Consider the following 24,912-nt stretch of genomic DNA (forward strand, 5'->3'; position numbering starts at 1 on the left):
TCTGTATTACAAGTTCCTACATCAGCATTCTCAGAATCCACGAAGAATACATAATGGGGTTTCTTGCATTTCTGTCTTTTTGAAAAAATATATTAACTGTCAGTCAAATAAATAAAACAAACCATAATCCTTGTTATTCTATTACTATCAGTGCTAACTCCCTTTGGAGATAAATAGAAAAGCAGCTGGAGTCTGAGGATATTTTGTAATCTTATAAATTGAAATTTAAATGCCTCAAGGAGGAAATTTCCAAAATAATTGTGACAGAAGATAAGTCCCAGCTTTTGGCAAAATTTTATTAGAATTACTTGTTCCAGATCATTGTCTGATGCCTGCATGAATTAAGAAAATGGCAGCACTGCCATGTAGAGAAATAGCTGGGTTTTTTTTCATCTTGATAAATTCTTCCAAAAGTGCTCTGTCATCAGCATTATCAGGTGTGACGTACTCAGGGACACTATCAAATTAAAAATCATGAGCCTTTAGCTGATGCCAGTTTATTTTAAATTGTATCATTTTCATCTTCCCTACTAATAACACCTCAATCTATGTATTTACTATTTTTTACTGAACGTGAGGGTCAGTTAGTGAGACTTTTAATTTTGTTTGGGGTATGACTTTTGTTTTTCTCACTGGGCTAAGCAGTTAAAAAAAAAAAAAAAAAAAACTTGATTACTTTCTGGTCTCCTGTCCTGTCATCTACTTAAGAACTTTTGCTCCATTTTGATGACAAACCATGAAAAGAAATGTTCATTTGTTTAAACTTAGTGAATCCTAGTTGCACGTAATAGTAACCATTGCATTCCCAGCCATTTGCAAAAGCTAATACTGGTATCTAACGCTAAAACTTGGGCTAATAATGTTTTAAGAATACTTTATTCTTAAGATTCACGGGTAGCTTGGCGATGAGAAGATACATGCTATCCTGAGTACAAAACAGCACGTGCAACAGGAGACAGCACGAAGGCAATGTAAACCTCACAAAATATGCAGTTTTACAAACAGTTTATGCAATGAGGGTTGATTTTTCGTAGATATTGTGAATAGCAGACTCATTTAAGTCCAAAGAAATAGTATATTGCATTTCCCCATGCGGTAGCTGTATGTCTGTGCAAGCTTGGTGCAGTTTTGCATGCGGGGAGTAAATCAGAAACATTACAGGAATGTTTTCACTGGATCAACTCCACAAAACTTCAGTTGTTTGGACTTTCAGATAAGAGTCAACTGAGACTGCTGGTATGAATAGGGCTCTGAGAGGCAATTGACAGTTAAGAAGTGGAACAGGGTAAGTCGTATCAGTATTTTCTGTGGATCCATCTGGTTTTTGGACTGTGCAGAGACACTCCATGTATGTCTACCCATCTGTGGTGGGAAACCGATCCGAGAGCCGGTGGGAGGAGCAGGACCACTGGCCCAGCCGCCCTTCCAGAGAGCCCTGGGAGCAGCTGCAGGCAGCTCGCTCTAGAGTGAAATAATAAGATTCTTCTGGTGACACCAAAAATGCATGGGGGGGGATGTGGGGGTGTTAGCTGTGAACCTTTCACCATCTGAATTTTTTTCCAGTGGGCTGTAAGGCTTCTCCTGCAGTCACAGGAGGGATGTCTTCTCCCCTTTCCATCCTGTGCGATGGGAAGTCATTCTGTGTTCAGGTTTCCAGAGCTCAACTGATGTCTTGGCTTGATCTGTTCCAATTTTTCTTAAAGATCTGCCTAATGAGGGAGAGTCTAAAATCTGCAAATTTGGTAAACAGGAAAGTAGGACTGGAAGGCAAAGTGTACTTGATGATAAGCAGATTAAATCATCTGGAAAAACAGAATGGCAGGAAGAATGAATGCAAAGTGCCGCACTTAGGCTCCAGCAATCAATGGCAATAACCAGAAACGGGACAACTAGCAAAACATCATTAGAAAAGGAGCTGGGCATTATGGTGGTTGGCAAGGAAAATGTGTTACGCTGCCATGAAAAAGGCAAAGCAGTAGTGGAGCCTGCAGGAGATGTGAAATGATCCTTCTGCTCTACTCCACGCTTTAAAGATCTCAGCTGAAGCTCCGTAACGAGTTTTGAGCAGTGCGCAGAGCAGCATGTGTGAGTACGTGTGCAGGGGGGAGCAGTAAGAGATATCGGAAGACACACGACAGATTGAAATAATAAGGTCTGGTTATTCTGAAGTAGACTAAAGTGCCAAATGCCAGAAAGATGAGTGGGAATAACCAGACCATGATGGATGGGGCTGAAGAAGTGATTTATTTTGTAACAAGCAAGAGGCAGGCTAGACATTAGAAGAAAACCTCTCCATTAGCAATAGTGAACAGATTTGCTGGGAAAGCTGTGAATTTCTTACTGGTAGCTTTTAAGAAGAGTTTTCACATCTGTCAGGAATTGCATAGGTAAAGTTGATCTTGCCATTTTCTTGGCTGTACCACACCGTACAGCAGCTGTGGGCATATGTAGTAGTGTCACAGTGATAAAAAGAGATTTTGAAAAATAGGGGAACTTAACTTTTTAGCAAAAGCTTAATATAACCAATGGTGTTCAACACCATCACCTGTAGGAATCAAATATCTAGGGACTTCTGACAGCATCTGCTGTATTATAAACACGGTATATACTTTTTTGCATAATTGCATCAAAAATCTGATCTCCAGCTTTGCTAATCCCAGCAGTTCTGGAACTGGAAAGTTTTACCTTGCCCTTCAAATGGAATTTTGAGTAACATCAGGCTAAGAATGTTTTAAATTGTTATTTTGGGGTTTTTTTGACTCTTCATGTTACATGTTTCCAAAACACATGGAAATAAGACACATGGAAATAAGCAGGAGACCTGCCTATTTCTTTGTTCATATTTTCTTTTAATACTGGGATAGATTTACATTTCAGTTATTCAGCTCCTAAATCACGCGGCGTCACTTAGGTAATGAAAATACTGTCCTATGCCTGATGCATCAGGTGCTTCATTTCACGTGGCCCTTCCTTCACTGGCTGTGCTGTGATGCTCTCCTTCCTCAGCTCTCTGTTTTCCAGCTTCCAGCCTTTTACAGTTAAGACACAGGTCTGTGGTGTAACAGAAATGCAAGGGGTCATAATGAAATGTCTGAAGGAGAGTAGTGGAATCTACTTTTAATTCATTAGTTTAATGGACGTGCAAAATCTATTAAAATTGTTTTCAATACATAAGGCTTGTTATTGTTTGTTCTTTCTCTGCCTCAGAAGAATTCAACAACATTGGAAGTGTGTCACATTTTTTAGGCCCAAAAGCGTGGAACAGCTTTTAATGGGGAAGAAAATGTTTTTTGAAAACTAGAAAACTGAGCAGTGAAATAAATTGAGCCTCAAAAAGTGATTGAAATCTCCAAGTCAATATACAAAAGGCATCCAAAGACTTGTGAAGTCTGACAGAATCTCTTTAGTTTGAGGTGTCTTTCATTTTGCATCAGGGCTTACATTTTTAAAAAATAGAAGAAAGCAGTGCTGTCAGGTGAAGCGGGTTTGAAAGCAGGCTGCCTGTTCATGAAAGCCTGAAATTGTGCACAACTCTAGATAATGCGTCTTCAGCAGATAACTGAAATAATACATTTCCTAAATTGCTTGCATTAAGCAATTACTGATACCGTAGTGGAAACCATATAATTTTCTTCCTTCCTTGTAGCCTCAGCGCCGTGTCACGTTTCACCTACCAGATGGCTCCCAGGAAAGCTGCAGTGACAGCGGGCTCGGAGACCATGAACCCACGAGCGGTGCTAGCACGTCGCACCCTCTGCCCCTCGGCTTCCCCCAGGAGGAGTACTATGAGCAAGCTTCACCCAACAGCCGGACAGAAGGAGACGGCAACTCAGACCCGGAGTCCAGTAAGTGATGAACTCTGGTCATCTTAGTTGTTAAATCATTTGAGTATCGAACGTGGGCAATTATGAAAACTGAACGTTGATTTTCCTGTGGACGAAGAAGCCCTACGTTTCTAAAAATGCAACGTCTGGAAATAAAACTCTTGAGCTTGAGAGTTTCTGGATGACCTGGTATTTTTATGGATCTGCTGTGCTGTACGCTTTCTGATGAGGTTAACACTGTTGCCCTTACAGTCATAAATACTGTGCTGAGGGAGTTTACGCATTTTAATGGTTTCCCTATCCAACGCTACTGCGCGTTGTAGGGTTTTTTAACAGGAAAAACTTGGGGATGATGAGTAGGTCTGTGAAGACACTGCAGTCTCCAGAAATAAGGGTTTCTTGATTTGTCTTTTGAGAGCAGCTATGGTATGTAGTAATAACCGCAAAAGAGTTTGTCATCTTACTTCTGCCGTTACCACTGGCTTCTTATGATATTGAAAACAGTTAGGCAAAATCAATATGAGCTCAGGACCACGCTAGAGCTACAAGTACTGGCATTGCTTTCTCTGCCTTGACGTGATGGCCAGTTGGAGACTCCTCTGTACTTTAGTCAACTGTTAATCGTCCAGGGGCTCTTTATCTGGATTAAATTGAACTGTGCCATTGATAAAGAGACACCTGGATGTGTGTAAGCCTCTAAGGCCTTGTTAGTGGCCTAATAAGTGATTTGAAAATACATCTGTTCTGGGCAAAACTTGGCCCGAAAGGTGTATTTCAGCTGCTTTAGTGTATCATGAAGAATGAATTAGTAAGTCCTATGCACTTGAAATAGCTCTGTGAGAAGGTACTTACATCTCTGCACTGGCAAATACAGCATCCAGCAGAGAGCATTACCTCCGACTCTGAGCTGGCTCTGACAAATTCAGCCTGGCTCTTGGAAATCACACTGCTGCCTTTGCCTTGTGCTGCCCGAGACTGGAGGCTGAGGGGCTTGTCTGCTCTCTTTTTCTTTTAGTTCATAAACTATTAACTGGGGATCCTCAGTTTCAGACTTTTTAAAATTTGTAAAGTTATATGGTTCCTGAAATAATGCCGGAATATTATTTTTTCTGAGCTGATAGACAGCTGACAAGAACCATCAGAGGTTTTGGATGTTGCATTGAAAACATTATTCATCGTTTGCTTTTGTTTGTGTTTATATATTTGAGGCTGTAATATACCCTTAAGAATATTCTAGGCAGTCAAACTGAATTCTTCACAGAATGAGTCTCTAAAGGGCTACAAATATACCCCCAAAGAAAGAAAATATCAAGTTATGTATTGTGTTCGCTGCTTTTGCTGTGCATACTCATGATCTGAACTCACTTTCCAGCTCTCTTTTGTTGTTTGTGACTCTGATATTTATGCTTTACTGAAGTAAGCATGATGTACATGAAATCAGTATTTGGGTGCTTTCATGCAGAGAGCGTGGGACAGGACCTGCTGTGTGAGGAGTTGTTAGAACGGGCATGTGGATCCTGTCTTGCCATTTACAAAGAGGCTCAGGTTTTGGATTTAGCAGTGCTTCTTGAGCCCATTTTTTGCAATTTCAGAAGAAATATGGATCATGACTCTTCTAGAATGTTGCCCTAAAAGTAATACAGCTTTGACATCTGAATATCATTGACACATATCACCTAGTGGAGACTAAGCAGGCATCTGATGTCTTTTCAAGTGTGAAGCTGAAGAAAGTTTAGTTGCCTGTCTAATTACCTGACAGTTCAGTTTTAACTTGAAATCATCGTTTAACTAGCATTTATGTTACGTGAAGATTTTTTTGTCCTTCTAACTTGTATCTTATTGAAACAGTTTAATTCACACAATATAGCATGATGCTTACAGTGCAGAAAGCGTAGTTTGCAGTCCTTTTTAGTGTGTTATGCTTATATTAATGGCAGCATCTAGTGGCAGGAAAAAAGCAGATATAAATAGATGTCTGTTGTGTGCTGTCGTACATCTAAATAAAAAAGAAGGGGAAGATCCACCGCATATTTTTATTCAGTATACTGCTGCAAAGTGACGTACTGTAGGTAAGAGCAACCAAAATATCTTGTGTGCTGATATATGAAAGTTCATTTCGTTCACTTGTGCAGGTGTGACGTGTTTAGTCAATAGTGAAATAGTGAAAACCATTCTGAATTGATAGTTTCCTCTACAAACATGCTGCTGGGTTTTTGTTTGTTGGTTTTTTTCATCTAATTTGGAGTGGCATAATATATTCAAAGTGTTTCTATTCTTGTTTCATGGTTAAAAATGTTGTTAATGTGAAAAGAGAAAGGAATATACAGTCAGATAATCTGAGTAGAATTCATACTGCGGAATAAGTGTGGCCTTCATTCTGTCCCGAGATCTTTAATACCTGACCTGTCTTAATCTGAAACATTGTCTAAAACATTAAGCCTGATTAATCATCTGATGCTGATCTAGTTCAACTTTGCCTACCAAGGAGATGCGGAGTTGGGATGAAACAACTTCAGTGACAGATGCCACATCACACAGGGATATATTCAAAAGTGTTTTCTCCCACTTGTTTTTCCTGAATAGAGTTCTTAGGTTTTATTTGTTTCTCTAATACTGGAAATTATTGTATTTTGGAAACTTTCCATTTATTAGCAATAGCAAAGCATTTATTACAAAACACTGAAAAAGATGAGCATAACTTAAAATAACAAAAGCTAAGAAATATTGGTGAGAGGAAGCCTTACAAATTCACATCCAATATAGGACTGAAGCAAGGGGGAAAGAATAACTGTAAGAATATAGTGCTTAGAAAACTATGAGCAATTTATATGTACACCTTTAAAATTAATTGACTGTACTAATTAAAATTAGAAATAGGCTATTTAAAATGATTTGTCTTCTCTTACTTTAGTTGCCTCCTCAAAAAAGCATAATGTGCACTGTGGTAGATGCATCGTAAGGAAGACATGCCAATAACCTGTCACACTAGGTAAATAGTAATATAAAAATGCATATAGGTTTGTAGCGAACGTTATCCTTAAGAACAGCACTAATGTATGCAGTATTCATATATTTTCTGCTCATAAATTGCTCAAACTAATAAGGATGCTCCGGTAACTCCCTATGCTAAGGACTTTAACCATACTACCTTCTCCCCACCCCCTGCCCCCCGTTTTATGTTTAAATACAAAACACACTACAAACATAGACAAAAAGTAACAAATTCTCTTTGGGTGAACCTCCTTAGCAAACTCTCTCTCAATGGTGCCCACTTAGTGGCTGCAAGCAGTGATCTTGACCGAAGGGGTTGAAAGGTATGTGTTAACATCAGTTATGCTTGGTTACTTAATACATGTGTAACATATTAATAGCAAATTTTCATGCTTCACCTGTTTTTATAGCCTTATCAAAACAATCTGGCTTTTTTTTTTTTCTTTAAAGAATAAAATTATTTTTCTTACTTTTATTTGGAGAATGTGGAATATGCCCAGTTCAGCTAAGAAATCGGGCAGATTAAGAGGAGTATGATTGCAGCTTTGGGGGGAAAAAAAGCAAGCCAGAAAACCTGAAAGTAATCTCCAATTAATCAATGGTAATTATTTTGTATAAACAAAATGGAAGTATAGACAAAGCTAGTTGCAAATTAAAGGACTAGTTAATGAGGCAAATGACGCTGAGTTTTCAGGGTTTCAAATAGGAGAAAACTGGCGTCTTTAAGGAGAGGGGGTCTTGATAGGGATATTTAACATGAATTAGTGACCAATAAGCCAAGAAAGTTGTCCTGAAAATCAGAAGGTGTAGAGCTAAGGAAAGGATGGCCGAGAGGCGAGCTGATAGCCACTGGAACTTCATGGTCACTTTGAGCTGGTGTTGCCAGAGGTGTCTACGGCTGCTTGTTTGTGTCGCCCGATTGCACCTTCTCTTGTGGCAGCACAAGCAATTGTAGAGCTGCTCGGGTGAAGTGGATGGAAGAATTCATCTGGGTTCAACCTAATCTGGGGGCAGCAGGGAAGTTATTTTTAAACAGATCAATTCCCCAATTCCATTCATTACATGAGGCACTATTTGTGGACAGCAAACGAGTGAATGAGTAGCTGGGGCAAAACTTATGCTGGCTTTAAGTGATCATCAGACTTCGAGAGAATTAGTCTTAAGAAGAATTAGGACTGTAATCTAATGGTATTTAGCCACATAAGAAGGAGGTTTGCCGCAAGGATGACATCTGTTCATGATTAACGATAGCATATATTTCTTCCCCAAAATTAAAAGAACACTTTCACCTTGCCTTAATTTTTGATAAGGATGATGTTGATGAGAGCAAAGACAGGCTGATGAAGAATGATTATGATGGAACTAAAAGTCAGAGCAGGTTCAGTGCATTCATGTGGAGGAGAGGAGATAATCTTCCTCCCAGGATATCAAAACTGATAGTGTTTTTCTTATTTTTCTGTAATTCTAAGAGACAAGGTGTCAAGGAAAAAAAAGTGCTCAGTCAGGCTTCGCTACGGGAAAAATTTTACAAGAAAGAAACTAAGATATACGTAAACATCAAACAAGAAATGGTATCGTAGGTTTCCCAGGAATAGTACTGATTTGCTCTATTACCTCACTTCAGTGACATGTATTTTTAATATTGGGGAATACATGTATAGTTAGCCTGTATAGATTTAAGAACTAATAACCATTATTATGACATTAAGGTAGAGCGTTAGTAATTAAGAAGGAAAAGACAGATTAATACAAGAATGTAAAAATCTCCATCATTATCTTCATTAATGAGTTTGGCATTAAAAAGCAGTAAAGTGTCAATGAAATATTCTGCTATCTCAAAACCAAGCATCACTGGAAATAGAGGAGGAGGTGTGTATGGCACAAGAATTGGATTTTGCTAAGGATTTGGAGTAATAGCAGTGGGATGAAATCTAATAGTTGAGAGTCTTTCTCATAGGAATGGGTGTATGTAACTAGTATATAAATCACCAGCTGAAAATGACATAAAAAAAAAAACAACTGAGTATTACAAAGATAAACTATAAATCACCAGTACCTAATGTGATTGTGAAAAAATCCTGGGTTGCTCCTTGTACGGGGAGGGGGGGGGGGGGGGGGGGGGGGGAGAAAGAAAAAAAAAAAGACCAAACAAACCCCAAGGCATCGATGATACCACGACTGGCCTATTATGAATAATATTGGCTTCCCACATTAAAGAAAGGTGAACTCACATGAGAAACAGGTGTAAAGAAATATTATTAATAACAAGGGAATGGAATGCCTATATATACAGAAAAAGGAATTTATATTGGCCTGTTTAAACTGCAAGGTAAAGGCTGGCTGGGGATTAGGACTGCTCTCAAGTAATAGAGGGAATGGGGGCCAAAATGAAGCGCTGGGTTGCTTCACAGCCAGTATAGAAGCAGGAAATGAGAACGCTTAAGTGGTTTTAAAGAGAAGCTTGATAAATTTGTACGAGGGCAAATAAATCGCCCTCCGTAATAGCAGCAAATCTAGTCTGTGATCCAAGAGGTCCCTTTCCTATGTTGGTAATCCAAAAGCTGTCGATGAGCGCGTTTGCTGAGTCTCGGTTCTGCGTTAGCCCTTGGCTTCCAGTTCCAGCCCCAGGCTGGACCCTGGACCAGTACATGTGCTGCATCAGCCGGCCGCGGAGCTTCGCCCTGCTGCCGCCGAACGCCCGCGCTGATGGGGAGCCGTGCTGCCAGCCCGGCCGTCCCCGAGTGCTGAGAGAACCTCACCTTAGTGACGGCTCGCAGGGTCCTGTAAATCTCGTTGGTGTTGTCATGAAGAAGACATGGTCAGTGCCGCACACCGACGGCAGACGGCTGAAGGTAGGAAGCTCGCTTTCCCCGGGGAAAATGGCTGCATTTTTTGCCATGCTGACTTGTCCGATCATCAGAAACTCTGCAGTCGCTGAAATATACTCTTTAAACATCATCAATAAGACTGCTCTGACAGCTGGACTTCAGACCTCATGCAGGGGCACGAGAAAAAAATAAAACTACAAAGTTTTAAGTGTCTTGTCCCCTGTCCGAAAACTGGGGCTAGGGGTGCTTGCCAGTAGATACGATTATTTTTCTTTTATGGTGTTTTCATTTTTTTGTTCCCTTCTTGTGTGCTTTTAGTTCCACAATAAAGTCGAAATGTAACAGTAATATTTTAATTCGGTTGTTGCTGAGTTATAAACACACTGTAGCACTTGGGTCTGATTTGAGTGCAAAAGGAAGACACTGTCATTAGTTAAAGATAATAAATCTTGGGCTAAAATACATCCCAGTCTACCACATCTGCCCGTTGGGTCCTTTTACTTCTACTGTACTGGGTTTTTCTATCCCCACGGCTGAACACTAATAATTAATTCAGAAAGTGCTGAGGTAATTAATCTTTCTGAGGCAATAGAGTTTGATTGATCTTCTACCTTTAATCAAATTAGCTTGTACGTAGGTGGGAGAATGTAATGGCTGACTACGGTACTGTACCACTTTGTGAAACGCCAACCTTTCCGATGACCTCCTGAGAGTGCGCCCATGAATCACGTATATATAAACCACCACAGCAATCATTAAGTGGCTGTTTGATTTAAAAGATGGGGAACTGGCAGAGATCAAAATCAGGATGTGCTCAACATTCACATTTTAAAGCGTGTCTCCTTTAGAAGTGCAACTTTATATCTGCATGGCATGTGTTTGAGGGCATTGAATGTCACGGGGCTGACAACTGCGTGGATTTTCCATTTTTAGCTATCTGTTTCTAAAATAAAATAACTGTCTAGTCATAAGCGCATACAGTGAAGCAAGCCAACAGAAACTCCTATAAAACAAAACATTATGATATTCTTGATTTGTTGATGACTGGAGATTGGAGAGGGGAGAAGAGGTCAGACTGGAGAGGTGAATTTACAGTGATACAGATGAGTGGCTTTTGCAAGCAGATTTTCACTTGTACCTAAGAGGATACAGATTGCATATTCAGAAATAATTCCATAATTTGGTAATTTGATCCCTGAGTGCCTGACTTAAGAGTTATTAAGGCAGCTGACACAAAGGGGAAAAAATGGACAAAGCAAATTAAATGAAAAAAAAGCAAAAGCAAAAAGATTGTACCGCTTGGACCCTATCAGTCAAACACGGCATTATAAACACAGACTCTGATTTTTAAAATCTTACACTTTCTGTGAATAAGGAACACTTTCTATAAATTCTTCTAAAAGTAAACTTTAGATATTTTATTGTTGGTACCGGCGTATAACGCCTGGATGTACATTTTCTACTGTTCGAAGAAAAGTAAGATAAAAGCAAGTTTTCCAAGATGCGCCATATTCTTTCATGCAAAATCAATGGGGATTGATGAGGAAAATCAATGGGGAAAATCTGTTGGATTTTCTAGACTACATACTGGGATGAAGTAATTCAGGCAATAATAATGTGTTGGTGAATACCATCTAATGTTATTCTTGACTGAGGTTTACAATAGAAGTTACTCTGTCTAAAAAGATTAGAAAGAATAGCTCCATCTTGCAGTTTAGAAATCAGTCATTTCTTGTGAAATAATAAGGAAGACTTTAAAGTGTTTGTTTTGGGGTTTTTTTTAATAATAAATGAGATCTGACATCTATAAACAGTGATTTAGTGGCAGATGTTCTGTGATACATATTTATGTTATCACTTAAGCTGACATGGTAATGGATAATCCTATTTTTTTTCTGTTTGAGGTTTATGAAAGTTTTAAAATATATTGCTATAGCAAGCAGCCTGGTGGGGTAGAGGTGAATAGAGAAAAAATTTCTTCCCTCTACTTTTTCAAACTCCTTTTAGATCTGACTAGCTGTCATATCTGCAGTAAATAGAGGCCCTGAAGTTTGGCTGGGTAAATGGAATCTAATTTGGAGCACCCTGTATCCGGGAGTGTATTAGGGCTTTGATGGTTACGATAGCTTGAAAAGTCACAAAGGGCACAGATTAAAATGGAAAGTTTATCTGGAGCGTATGAAAGCTGAAGTCATTGATAGAGTTCCCTTCTGGTGACAGCTTTGAAGATGAGTGTATCCTACGTATCTTAAATCTAGTTATGGATGAGATAGAAGTTTATCATGGGGAAGCAGTCCTCCGCGAGCAAAGCAATCCCTTATCTTGTCCACCGGCTTTGCGAACGACAAGTGTGAAGACGGGGCACAAGTGCCAGGCGGCAGCGGGAGGGAGTCGGCGACGGCACGGTCACCCCGCTCCGGCGAGGCTTCCGTCGCAGGGAAGCGGTGGCCGTCTCTTGGCAATAAGGCTTTCTTTGCTTGTAATTTTTATTAGGCCACCCACACAGTAGGATAAAGTTCCTACGATGTTTGTGTTTCTGTTATTATGAGCCACGAAGCAATTCATTTTATGTCCTTCTTCTGTCTCTCTTGTTTTGTCTCAAACTTTCACTTTTTTCTTACTTTTAAGAGTAGGAAAACACAGGTGATGCAGTTTGTTTTCTCCTTTGTTTTCCAAGTCAAGCTAATCAGTGGCACCGGGAGGAGCTTTTAGCAATATGAAACATTAAGATGTTTGTTAGCATCTAGTTCTTGTTTTAAAAACAGAAACACAGAAAAAAACTTTTTTTTTGTATTTTATATAATTGAAGCCATGTGAAAAATTGCATGATTATGATTTCATTTGAAGCATCATAATTTATTACTTGATTTCACTGTGATTAATGAAAAATATATCAGGAAATACATTTAATGACTGTCTGCAGCTACCAATGTGTCTTAGAAATTAAACGGAAGAATTGTATTTATTGAACAAAGAAGATTCCCAGTTGACAGTGCACGTAAAGTCACAACATTTGTTGAGTCAAATCTGATCAACTCAATAAATCTAGTGATTGTTGTCCTTGTTTGTGTAGAGATGTGGTCATCCTTTAAGCTGATGTTATCCTTTTACCTGGACTTTCAGTAGGGTAATAGGATCCAATCTTGAAGTATGCAATTTTTGTTCCAAAAAGCTCATGTATATCCATATATTCCTGAATAAGGGAGATATTTTTGCCTTTATTCTTCAAATATCTTTTTGTCTTCTGGAAAAGCAGCATGTTTTTAGTAAACTACTGTTTCTGGGGTTTTTTGAGGTTATATAGTCTGCATTGCGATCCTTTTATTTTCTGGTTATTTTTTAAACCTCAACTTTGCTGTAGTAAGGTCAAGGGAAGGCTCAGGAACCTTTGCCCAGGCTCTGCGTCAGGGGAATGCAGGGCTGGTGTCCTTGGTACGTGCTGTTGATCCAGCCAGTATAACACCAGTTTTTCTCGAAACCTACTGGTCACTGATGTTATAGGCACATTCTGAAAAATAAAATATATTTCTCTGGGTTGAGCTGGAGAGACCTAGGCAAAACATTTATGATGATACTTTTGGATTTATATTACATCAGAGGTTGAGATTCTCACCTTTGTGTTTAAAACCAATAAATAATGTTGCTGCTTTCTAGTTAGTGGCAGGATTTTGCATGGGTTGTGTTTTAGTCAGAATGCTGTGTCATTCAGTACTTTTGTTGTGAAACCACGTGACAGTCTAATCGTTCTTAAATGTTTTCAGAGTTAATTCTGACTCTGTACATTGCTGATTTCAGCAATGCCAGAAGCTCCTATCTCACGTATCCCTTTCATAATTCTCATCCTGCTCTCGTACTATCTTAGTTATTTGTACATATCCATTCCCGTGTTTCAGTTTGAATTAGCTGGTAAACTCCGTGGATTACAGGCAGAAATCTTGCTATGTATTTGTGGGGCTCCAAGCACAATGTGGCTGTTATGCCGATTTTATGCTCCCGGTGCAATTGCAGTAAAAATCATCACTGATAATTGTATAACAGAAGTGGTGCAGATCTATACAAATAACATATGCTGTACTAGCAATGCTTCTAAGTGCATATCAGGTCTTTTTGTTTTCATTTCATCCTGTAAAAACAGATAGTTAGCTTGTCTTGGATTGGATTCCCAAAGTTCAATCACGCTGTTAATGATGATGTGAATTGGGTAACTCATCATGACGTGAAAAGGCAGGAGCCGTGTGTGGATGAGGAGAGGTGCGAACGCTGCTGGGCAGTACTGTGGTGGGCCAGCTTCACGCTGTTTTAATTTGCAGAGTCACCCGACTGCCAGACCCACTCTTTTGTGGAGGTTCTTGCAATAAGAAGTTAGTTTAACCATACTGTATAAGGTGTCTGGCAAATATTCACCTGCAACCGTGCATGTTAGTAACACTAACTGGCTGATTGTATTTAACAAATGCTTTTGTGTTCCTCAGATTTGTGTTACTTCTGTCAGGGTGAGCAACACTGTTGCACCCTGAATAGCTTGGCTTAGATGGGATAATAGGATGGGATAGTGAGATGGAACAGGAGTTAACAGCATCTTCCCTTTTTCCTGCTTTGTGCTCTGAAAAAAAACATTGCTTTCTGACACGCCTTGCTGCCAAGCAGCACTGTTGCAATGCTTGTCCTTGCAATGCTTATAGCTCTACTTAAAGCCTTGGTGCATCAAATTAAAATTCTCTCTAAATAGTAGTAGGAAGCAACAACCGATCCAGCTAAAATGCTGCTTCCAGGTTAAGGACATGGCTAGATGATTCTGTATGGTCTACTGTACTTAAATTCCTCTCATCCAAAATAACTCTGTTTCTCTGAAATACCAGGAAGAACAATGACACTATTTCAATAGTTGTTCTTTTATCTGGTTATCTTGACTGATGTTCCAAAACCAGTGTCCCAGAAGATGTGTCCTCTATAGGATGAGATGTTATAAAGTCTAACCCTCACCTAATACTTTAAAAGAAAGCAAGCATTTCTCCACCAAGAAAGCCTTTACTCATGTCACATACTAATCATACACCAAAGAACTGTTTAGGAAAAGAAAGACAACCTCTGCCTCTCCTCCTCAGTAGTAGTACATGTAAAGAAAAACAGTGGCAATAAAGGGAAAGAGGAATGGTGAGAGAAAGAACTTTGAAAACTATAAAAGCAAAAATTGTTTTTATCTTATTAGAACCAATATTAAAGCCCATTTTTTTCACTGGGGGTCAAATATTGCTGATTACGGATTCTGTTGGGGTGGAGCTCTCATACATCTGTCTCTAAAATAAGCTCCTTTTTTCTCTCTCTTTTGTGAAGATCAGAAGAATCTTTTTCCATCGGCCCCGTTATCACTCAGCGTTGCTCTGACCTACTCCAATACCAGAACATATTCACAGCATTGTGAAAAAAAATGTATGCCAGAGAACAACTGTAAATAAAACTAGTCCTTTAGCTTTCATTGCTATGTCCTGTGAATGGAATAGCATTTGGTTATGTCTGTTTGTGGGGTCTGAGTTGTCGTATGATAATTAGGAGTGTATGTGATTAAAGTATGATCTATATGTTTTAAAGAACATTAACCATTAAATAATCAGCCTGGATATTGAACCATCCAGTTTTCCATCTAAGGATTCAGAATTACAAGATGCTTAGCTCTGGGGAAAGGGATAAGGTACCTCCTCCTCAATTTTATTTTATATTTTTGTTTACATCTGCTAAGCTACAGAAAGATTTCAAAAGTGCAATGCTGTGAATTATTCTGGAAACAATGTCCTGGAAAAGGACAATTCTTTTTTGTTTGTTTGTTTTCTTCCCCCTGAAATCTTCTGATTTTTTGATAAAGCGGGGCTATTTTTGTGGAGGGAGTTTGTGTCTGGATCATTGTATGACTCCTGGCCCTTAATTTGTGTCAGAATGCAGCAGATTGCCAAATACGTGTCACAGCTTCAGAAATGTTACTCTCTCTGTCATCCTGTAACTGGCACAATAGAAGAAAGCACCAAGGAAAGAGCCGTGACGTTAGCAGGACTTCCTTTGCTACTGATAGCGGCTAATACAATAGTTAGTAGGGCTCTAACATTAACGCTTAACTGCTCCATAAACCTAATGAGTACGCTTGGTTTATTTGAAACTGCCTGCCTGTGTAACAAGAAGGCTGACTCACTAAATCTTAATGCATAGGAGATTTTCTCTCTTTGAGCTAAGACGAGGGGCATATAGTGAGGCGTTTAAGGAGCATTTCCAAGGAGTGTTTGTTTCTAGCAGAGGCCGTGCTGTGACAGGCGTCTTGCAATCAGAGCTCTTCACACAGAGCCCAGCAGTTGAAAGCAAAGAGAGGAAAAGAAGGATTCGCATTGCTTGATTAAAATTGCCGAGGAGACCACTGTCCACATCGTGATAATTCAATACACTGACATAAAAATTAAACGCTCTGAGAGACAATACTACCACAGATCCCAAAAGAGGCAAGATATTTAGGAATAGGGAAAAGAAGAAAATGCCCTGACCTTATTCTAGCTCCTGGGTTAGGCGTGAATCGTTATAAGGATTACAAAACTTAAGATATTACTATAGCCACTAAAGATGTCTTAATAAAAAACTCCCTCATAATTCTCTCTTTATGCTCTTTATATATACTGAATTTTAGGGCTTGTTTTTCCTTTGAAACAGACTTACAAAGAAATGTGGTTCTGCTTTGTATATTCATCATTAACCTCTGCTATCAACTTTGTATTTCTAATCTATTGAGTTCAAGAGAAATTATAATACAAGTAAGCAGATGTTTTCTATTTTGTATAACACCTATTCTTGCTGAATAAGGAGAAAAAAAGATGTATGTAGAGGGACATTAATATTTCTTGTTAAAACGTGCTTTGCAGGCTGAAGAAACTCATATACATAATGACAGTCAAAAGTCAGGGAGTAAAAATAGGAATTTGTTAAAAACAGCTGTGCTGCACAACTCTGACAGGAATAGAGGAATGCTTTATCCAGTAAAAATTTCAGAATGTATTTAAAAGAAACTGTAGCTGCTAATTTTCATCAAGACAGAAGGTTAACAAGTCTGTGAAATGGGGGGTTGGTTTGGTCTTGTTTCATGACCACGAAAAAAGAAATATTTAACACTCAGAGCTGCCGTTTTTCTCGTAGCAGAATTCTCTGTAGCATCATACTGTGGTTGCAGTGTATTTTTAATGCCGCCAACCGCACCACCATCATCTTAATGTTCCCTGAGAATCTTTCAAAGAAGTGCTGACACAAAATAGTAATACTGTTTTAATGCTCCTGCTATCGGTTATTTTTACTTTTTTTTTCCAAGGTGATCGTACAGTCGTTGCCCCATTTCCCGATGGAAATGCCGGGAGTGCAGCCGGGGGTGTTGGTGTGCCCTAGCCCAGGGCTTTGTACGCTGGGCGGCACGGCAGACAGGCCGTGGGATTACCACCGACGCGTGGGCGCAGGTCGCTCGCTCGATTATTCAACTGGAACTGGCATTGCCCAAGTAGTTTTCTGGGTTATTTGGTTAGTATAGACTGTACATCAGAAAAGATCTTGGCTTTTTAGCCAACTGATTAGCAAGCTGAATTACAGATGGTCCAATCTGTGAATTTAGAAACCAGATCCAGACAGCTGCCTGCCCTGGAAGGCAAGAAGATAGTTTCTTACCTGCAACATTGATGAAGCTCCAGAATATATAGTACAGTACTATGTTGTATTTATGCTTTAAATATTGATTACGCTCTAAGCATATAGTGTGACTCTATCTTACTATTTACAGTGACTTGGAAAAACCAGATCTAACGTCCTGTACTAAACTGCCTCTGACGAGTAATGTACAATTTTGAAATAAGCACATAAGCAGGGTGGACGGGGCGGGGGGTCACAGAAGGATTTTTCTGGTCCAGAAGCTGGAAGTGAAACTGTGACCCAGCCAGGCAGCCAGCATTTCTAATTTGCAGTCACTCTATTCTTTCCCCCCTAGCAAATGTACTCTAATCCATAACCATTTTGCATGCTGAGGTGAGATGTTAAATACAAAGAATTGCTTTTAAATAATAAGCTTATGACACAAAACAGCGAGAACAGGGATCTCACGGTTAAAGATGGCATTCCTCCTTCAACCTCAGCTGTTGTAAAGGAAGGAGGACATCTGAAAAAAAAAAAAAAAATCAATCATAAAAAGACTTTAAAATCTGATGTCAGTATATATATATCTAACTAAGACATATTTGTCTTACATTGTTAAAATACTTGTGTGGAGGCAAGATCTTTCTCAGGCATTTGCTCCATATGTACTTGATTCAAATTATCATCGTCTTTGTTGCATGTATAACTACTTGCAGAGGGACATACTTTAATGCAGATGGCAACTTTTTTTCCCCACAGCAGTAGAAGATGGTTCCAGTAAAAATATACTATCCTTATTCAGATGTCCATAGTAACAAAAAGAGGAAAATAAAGAAGCTTTTTTCTCAACAGAAATCCCTTTGAAGACAAGTGGGTTTTTTACTCAAGTATCAGTGGTATTTCTGGAACGTATTTGAATGTTACACAATTTGTCTGAGCTGCTGCTATGATTCTGCTCTGAAACAATCCTTTTTCATAAACACACCACTTTCCTGCTTAGTGTGTGTGTGAGCTCTTCCTGGAGGGAAATTAAAAAATTGTTAATCGATGACATAAGATGGGCTGCAAAAAAGGGGTCATATATCTGCATATGTATTTAAAAAAAAAAAATCTTAAGAATTCCATTGGATTCTATGGGTGGCTTTTGATTTCATTTTGTAAAGAGAAATAATACAATTTGGTAGATTACTGATACAGTTAGAAACATCTGGCAAAATTTTCACTCCTCAAATATCTCTATAACTGTCATTGAGGACTCTGCAAGCCATCCATCTGCTCAAAGCTTACCTTTGGGTTGTTCACGGTCTTGCTGACTCTTGGTAATGTACAAGGAATAATTTCAGGTACTGAAGAGAGAAAAATAAAAATAAACCCACTCTGAGAGGGTAGGTATGTGAAGCTATCAGTAAGAAAGCACAGCACTGTGTTTAGCAGACTTCACTGTAAAATCGGTAAGAGAAAAACCAAACTTTGTAGTTCTATTTCAACAAATTCCTTTTTCCAGAGGAGAACTTCAGCTGAAAAGTGGGATGCCACTTTCCTTTCAAGGTTTGTAAGAATAAGAGAGCTTTCTCTGGAGTCCTTGATGGAACTCGCATTTTTATTCCCATTGTGTCAGGAATTTATCTAACTTCTGCTCATGTCAGAAGAACTCTCAGTTGTAAAATGTATTTGTAAATTACTGTTTGAGAATCTTGAACTAAAAGACCTGGTTTATTTGATGTGAAAATAATTCTACTTTCATGTGTAAGATATATAATATGTAACAATAATGTTGCATTGATTGTACTAGGTTTGTTTGGAAAAAAAATAAGCAACCCTGGCTGAACTAGGCAATTTGCAGCCTTGATTAAATAGAGCAGACAGATGAATGACTGAGAAGAAAAAAGAGCTCTGAAGCTATGAACAGAGCAGTTCGCTCAGGCAGTACAGCTTTTCTTTTTTCTTTTCATGTGCTTCAGCTTGGTCACCTATTCAGCATCAGAATGATAGGGTTGTAATATACTTTTCCCTGAACATATTGAACTTAGCGCTGCCTTTCACCAAGGCCCTGATTTGCCACCCAGGATCTGAATCTAAAAATACATCTACCACTGACTCTCTGGTATTAGTGCGATTTTGGTTAGTCCTGCTCTGCCTGTTGATGGAAACGTTTTTCTAGTCTAACTTCGGGGTCCATATAGTGGCATCAGGATAGAAGTTAAACATGACACAGGCTTGTGGGACAGACGCTTTCTCCCTCCAAATACAGTGAAACTGTGGAGTGGTTAATAACAAGAACTATCAATCCAGAAATCATTACAATTACTGTTTGCAATTATGAATGCTAAGACATAAATTAGGAAACTCGGGGCACCAGTGTAATAGGCACAACCACGGCCAAAATTCACTATGAAGTGCAATGAATAAAGTGATGGATCTGCAGAAATGACATCTTTTATGAATAAATGCAAATAAATTAGACATGAAAGGGTTTGTGGTGGTGGAGGGGATTACTTAGTTTTTCAGCAGTGAAGGAAATAGACAAAAGACCATTGCTAACATATAACCACATCTAAAACTTGGCTAGGGCGATGTCTTGGAGGCCATCTTAGAGGGAGATGTCAAGGCTGTGACTTACTGACAAACCTGAAGATTGAATTATTCATCCACAACACACGAAATAATAATAGCTCAACACTGATCCTAGGCTGTATTTCCAAGGGACGTAGCATACTTTGGCTTCAGACCTTCAAATGAATTACAAACTTACTGTCATGGGCTCTTGAAAGACGGGCATCTCCAGTTTCCCGCTGGAAACCGAAGTGAGACTATCAAGGTAGTTTTCAAAGCATCCAGCAGATATTACATGCTGGTCATGCAGTACACATCACTTATCAACCCAAGATCTAGTTAACATGCAGTGTCTTATAGGCCAGTTTCTCCAAAGGTCTATGTTCTGGAACTTGGAAAGGAAAAAAATGTGTTAATCCAAGTTTCAAATAACCTTTTACATTGAGATTCTGCAAGTCACTGAGTACTAGAGAGACAGATTTTTTTCCAGTCACCAGAAAAACAAACTACTCCTAGATGTAAATCTAGCACATTTGATCAGTAAAAATTGTTTTGAAGTATATTATATTTTCATTTTAACATTGAAATTTGTATGTGCTCAGAAAGCTGAACAGTATGTCTGGCTTTAGCCTGTGCATATTTATAATGAGTAATTATCTAATGACGATAGTGTTCAGCATGCATAAGAGCTCCTGTAGCAAGATTTGGAATTTTAAGGAAATGCTGTAGATCAAATGATAATGTCTCATTTGTATTCTCTCAGTTCCCTAGTCACTATTGCACTTCATAAAGCAAATACAGAAATGGATTGCAAATATGCATCATTTTTGTGTGAGATGAGAAAAGGCTCAATGATCCTTAAATAGCACCAATAATCCTTTTCACACACCTTACAGTATCAGATGATACTGTTCCAAGCCAATCACACATTGTATGAAACATGTTTTCAATCCTGTCTAGAAGTGCACCACTGCTAAGGTCCTTGGGGATAAACGTATATAACTGAAGGCAGCATTAGCTCTGCATGACTATGTGGACATGTAGTGTAATTTTTGTCATCCATCTCTTCAGCTGGAGGACCTGGTGATACCTTTGTTGTAGCAGCAGTGTGCTGGAAAACTCATTTTGGAGTTTTGCCTTTCTAGTCTGCGTTTTAGGACCATGGGATATATGGGATGTATGTATGAACTGTGACTTGAACAAAAGTGTCTACTTCCACTCTAGGTAGTGAAGGATGTTGTTCGTACCATCTTCAGCATCAGTTTTGTAAGGCAGATTCATAAGTGTAACTACGTGTTAATCAGTTTTCATCCCAGATGGAATGGGCTGATGGACAGAGGACATGGCTATTTTCCAGTTGTCAGGGCCCCACGGATGCTCTCCAAATGAATGTGTAGATGGAGCAAAAGCCTTTTTCTTGTTGCTGATGTCACAAGCTTCCATCCTACCCCACTGGGGGGGTGACTGAAAAGATGGCACAAACATGAAAAAGTTTGGATTGACCAGAGGTCCCAAATTTGTGTGTATTTCCAGCCATCAACTGAATCCATGCATGAAATTGAGTCTAGCTGATTTTGTTTATCAAGGAGGAAGAAGATTAGGGTTTGTTAGGGTCTACAGAGCTGTGCTTGTCTTGCAAACTCTAGGCATATCAGCATACTAAATCACATTTATTGCTCAAGAGAAAAAATATTTACCCTCGAGATTCTTCTGGGCAATCTCCCTAGTGTGACTTGGCCACATCTTCACAGACTAACTGTTGTATAGCCTAACCTTTATATATCATTCCACTTGCTGTACCACTCCATGCAGGCTGTCTCTAACTTTCCATAAAATTCAGATGACCTCGTAAATGAGTTTCCTCTGTATTTTGCCAGTGTATGTTAGTGAAATAGCATCGTTCGGTCAGTAACACTGAGCAAGCAATACAGGCTTTAGACTAGGACTGCAAGATCAAGATAAGATTTTATGGATTGTCTTGTTATCAAATCCACACCAGTTAGTTTTTCAAGGTCTTACTGTTAAGAACATTGAAGGGCCTTGTATTGATGCTGTTGTCGTAACAGCAGCACTAGTTCTTATGTTATCATATGTTTAATAATGACTCCTTTGTTACAGAAGACCAGAGTGCATGAGATGGATTAATGAATATACTGTACAGACGGAACGTCACTGGGAGCAATTACATATTCTGTTTATACAATGGAATATTATTTTTTTTTAAATTATCTTGAAGTACTCTATACTTTGAGAAGCACACTGGAGCTAAGTCACGGGTGCATGTTAAAACTATAAAAAAAACGTATGTTTTTCCTGGAGGCTCAAATTCTGTTCCTCGTGGATTGTGTGGATAAGGCAGCCTGTGCCAGTAGGGTAAACTCACTTCATAACGTTACGCTCTGTTCCAAGAGTTGCACATATTAGTGCAGTTGAGTATTGAAGTTCAAAGTCTGTTCCGTCATCTTGCAGCAACTGCTTTTTGATGTCTCCATTGAGAGTGAAGAGTGTTCATCTGCATCTGTAGGTTTATATTATGGATCCATCACTGTGATATCTGACATCAGCTGTTGACAGAGTGGTTTTATTCCTTAGCATTCCCCAAAAACTGTATGAAAAAAACCCTGATGATCTAGAAATTATATGGCATACATAACATAAAGTGTACGTAACTGTGTTACTTCCTGGACCTTTTACTGCTGTTACGTGGTTTTCCAGGGTCTCCTGTCAGCGAGAACCCTCTATGATTAAAGCCAAAGTTGAAGCAAAAGTGTTCCTTATTGTGGGAACTGTTCAAATCCATGTGTAACTCACTACACCATGGTATCCTATGCTAGCTTAAATCTATGAACATATACAAAATTTCTATTGAAGAACTTTAGGTCTTGCATTAATGCAGTAGACATAAGTAATGTGATGCAAGGGAGGGAAAACGAATCGGTCTGAACCAACGATGCCTTAGCATGTATGCTGTTATTTAGTTAATGGCATAGTTCCATAAACGACACGGTGTGTTGAGTGAAATGTAGATAAATTCACTGCTGAGTCAGATGCCCTTCTTCCAGTGTGCTTTTAAATGTGAAAAATGTTAACTTTTGACATCCTAACGTTGCTTGGTTTGGCTTTTCATTATGTTTTGTTCATTTCAACGTTGCTTGTTTGGCTTTCATTATGTAGTTGTTCATTTCACAAAGATGGAAGGGTTTACTGGGGTTCCATATTAAGCCTGAATTATACGATTATTATCAGTATGCCAGTGACTTACATTTAGAGTCTGTTAAGGTTTCAAAGCCAAACATGCAGAAGAGAGTAAAATGAGAATCAAGACTTCTTAACGTAGCCTTAATTTGATGTCTTTTGCATATGCTGCATGATATTCAGTTGATCTTTGGGTCAAATCTTATTTTTCTACAAAACATTTTGCTTATTTAGTCATAGGATTGACAGCGTGCTTTGAATAAGAAGCCTCTCAATTTTTATGTTAAATCTTTAAGAGATACTGCAATTATTGAATGCTATTTAAAGACTAGTCTGAATAAAGGCTAGTGTTCCTCTTTGCTCCTCAACACTTCCTTGGTTCTGACAAAGAGAGCTGGGGAGCACAGTGGAGATATTTTTGGAGATAAATGCTCCAGTTGGCGCTAGCGCAGTCATCAGTGAGTGATCTTTGGGAAAATGCACAGACAATCCAGTTTTGCTTGGCAGAGGAATGGGATTGGGATATGACGATGGAATTTAGATACATATTTCTAACAAGTCTACAAAGGGCACCTTTGTGCCCACTTGGCCAAGTACTACCTCCAAAGCCACTGTTGGACCTGCCAACAGCTGAGACAAGAAAATATGTTTGATCTTTGCCAACTGGCTGACCAACCAGCACATGTGCACCAGAGGTTGTACAACCAGGCCAAAAATTGGAAAGGATTGATGAGAATGTGAAGAGGATGGAATATATAACTGAAATATAATTGAGGCGTGTTGTGTCCCACTTTCTTTCTCAAGTCAGGGTCTCTTCTTTTGAATAATGTGGAAATTTAGGAAAAACCTTTTAGAAAAAGAACAGCAAAGTTAGTGAGGTTTCTTTAACAGCTGTTAGACCCAGTTTCAAAGCATGCATGTGTCAGAACTTTCCAATGACATTGTAGTGTTTATAGCTGAAGTGGAGGGGGGAAATAGCAAAATCTTGAGTGGCTGCTTATAAATGAGAAGCTTGGTAATCCTTTAAAAACTTGTCTCTGTTCGCAACTGTTAATTAAACAAATTGAAATTGTTTAGCAAAATAAAAATGGTTTATAATGTTAAAATAGATGAACTAGAAACATGAGTATTCTATTTTTAAAGAGATTTAGGAGTTTTCCATTGACAGTAGACCATGATTTGGCTTCTACTCTAATTTCAATATTTTTCACTGTGTAGGAGATATGCTTGAATATATGCACATATATGCATATTTATCTGCCTTCATAATGTGGACAAATTATGTGTGCATCTAAACATGTGTATATACAGATGCATACATCTCGTATCCCTCTGACTCATGGCTCAGTTTTGCTTAATTCAACACTTTATCAAAGAGACTATCAGAAAGCAGTTCCACGCTTTGTTGAGGAAAGACAAATATGCCCACGGAAGACAGTCTTGTAATTGGAAATAACAAAGAGCAAAATGCTTTAAAGTCCACCATGGATATAAGCGTGCAGAGCTGTGTTCACTGTTCAGCTTTTGACCTGCAACAGCCTATGTGCATTCTGTAGTTAAGTTACATACTCTGAGCAGTTCCAGTGAATTCAGTGGGTCTACCCTGAATGAGCAAAGTTAAGTAGGTGCATAAGTGTTTTCAGGCTTTAGGCTTTACAAGCTTTCATAATTAGTGCTCTAGACAACATTAATTAAAGAGTACTTTAGAATATAGCTGTTTAAACCTCTCTAGTGGTTTGCATCTTATTCAAGGATCCCAATCAATGCAACACATGGATAATCCACTCAGAAAGCGATGCTGTGTTGGTATGATTATAGTTTAATATAATCTGTATACATCTTCACAATTGTATATAACATAACTTTATACAAAGTCA

General features: G+C 38.8%; 1 protein-coding gene across 1 annotated transcript in view; it reads left to right on the forward strand.

Annotated features, from left to right (window-relative positions):
• The window catches only part of PCDH11X (protocadherin 11 X-linked), a 512,148-nt gene that overhangs the window by 367,534 nt on the left and 119,702 nt on the right, over window positions 1-24,912 (forward strand). Inside the window, exon 6 of the mRNA XM_029997018.1 lies at window positions 3,647-3,845. Within this exon, the coding sequence (XP_029852878.1) occupies window positions 3,647-3,845 (199 nt within the window). The remainder of the gene's footprint in view (window positions 1-3,646; window positions 3,846-24,912) is intronic.

This window comes from Aquila chrysaetos, chromosome 21 (genome assembly GCF_900496995.4).
Source record: "Aquila chrysaetos chrysaetos chromosome 21, bAquChr1.4, whole genome shotgun sequence".
Taxonomy (NCBI): Eukaryota; Metazoa; Chordata; class Aves; order Accipitriformes; family Accipitridae; genus Aquila; species Aquila chrysaetos.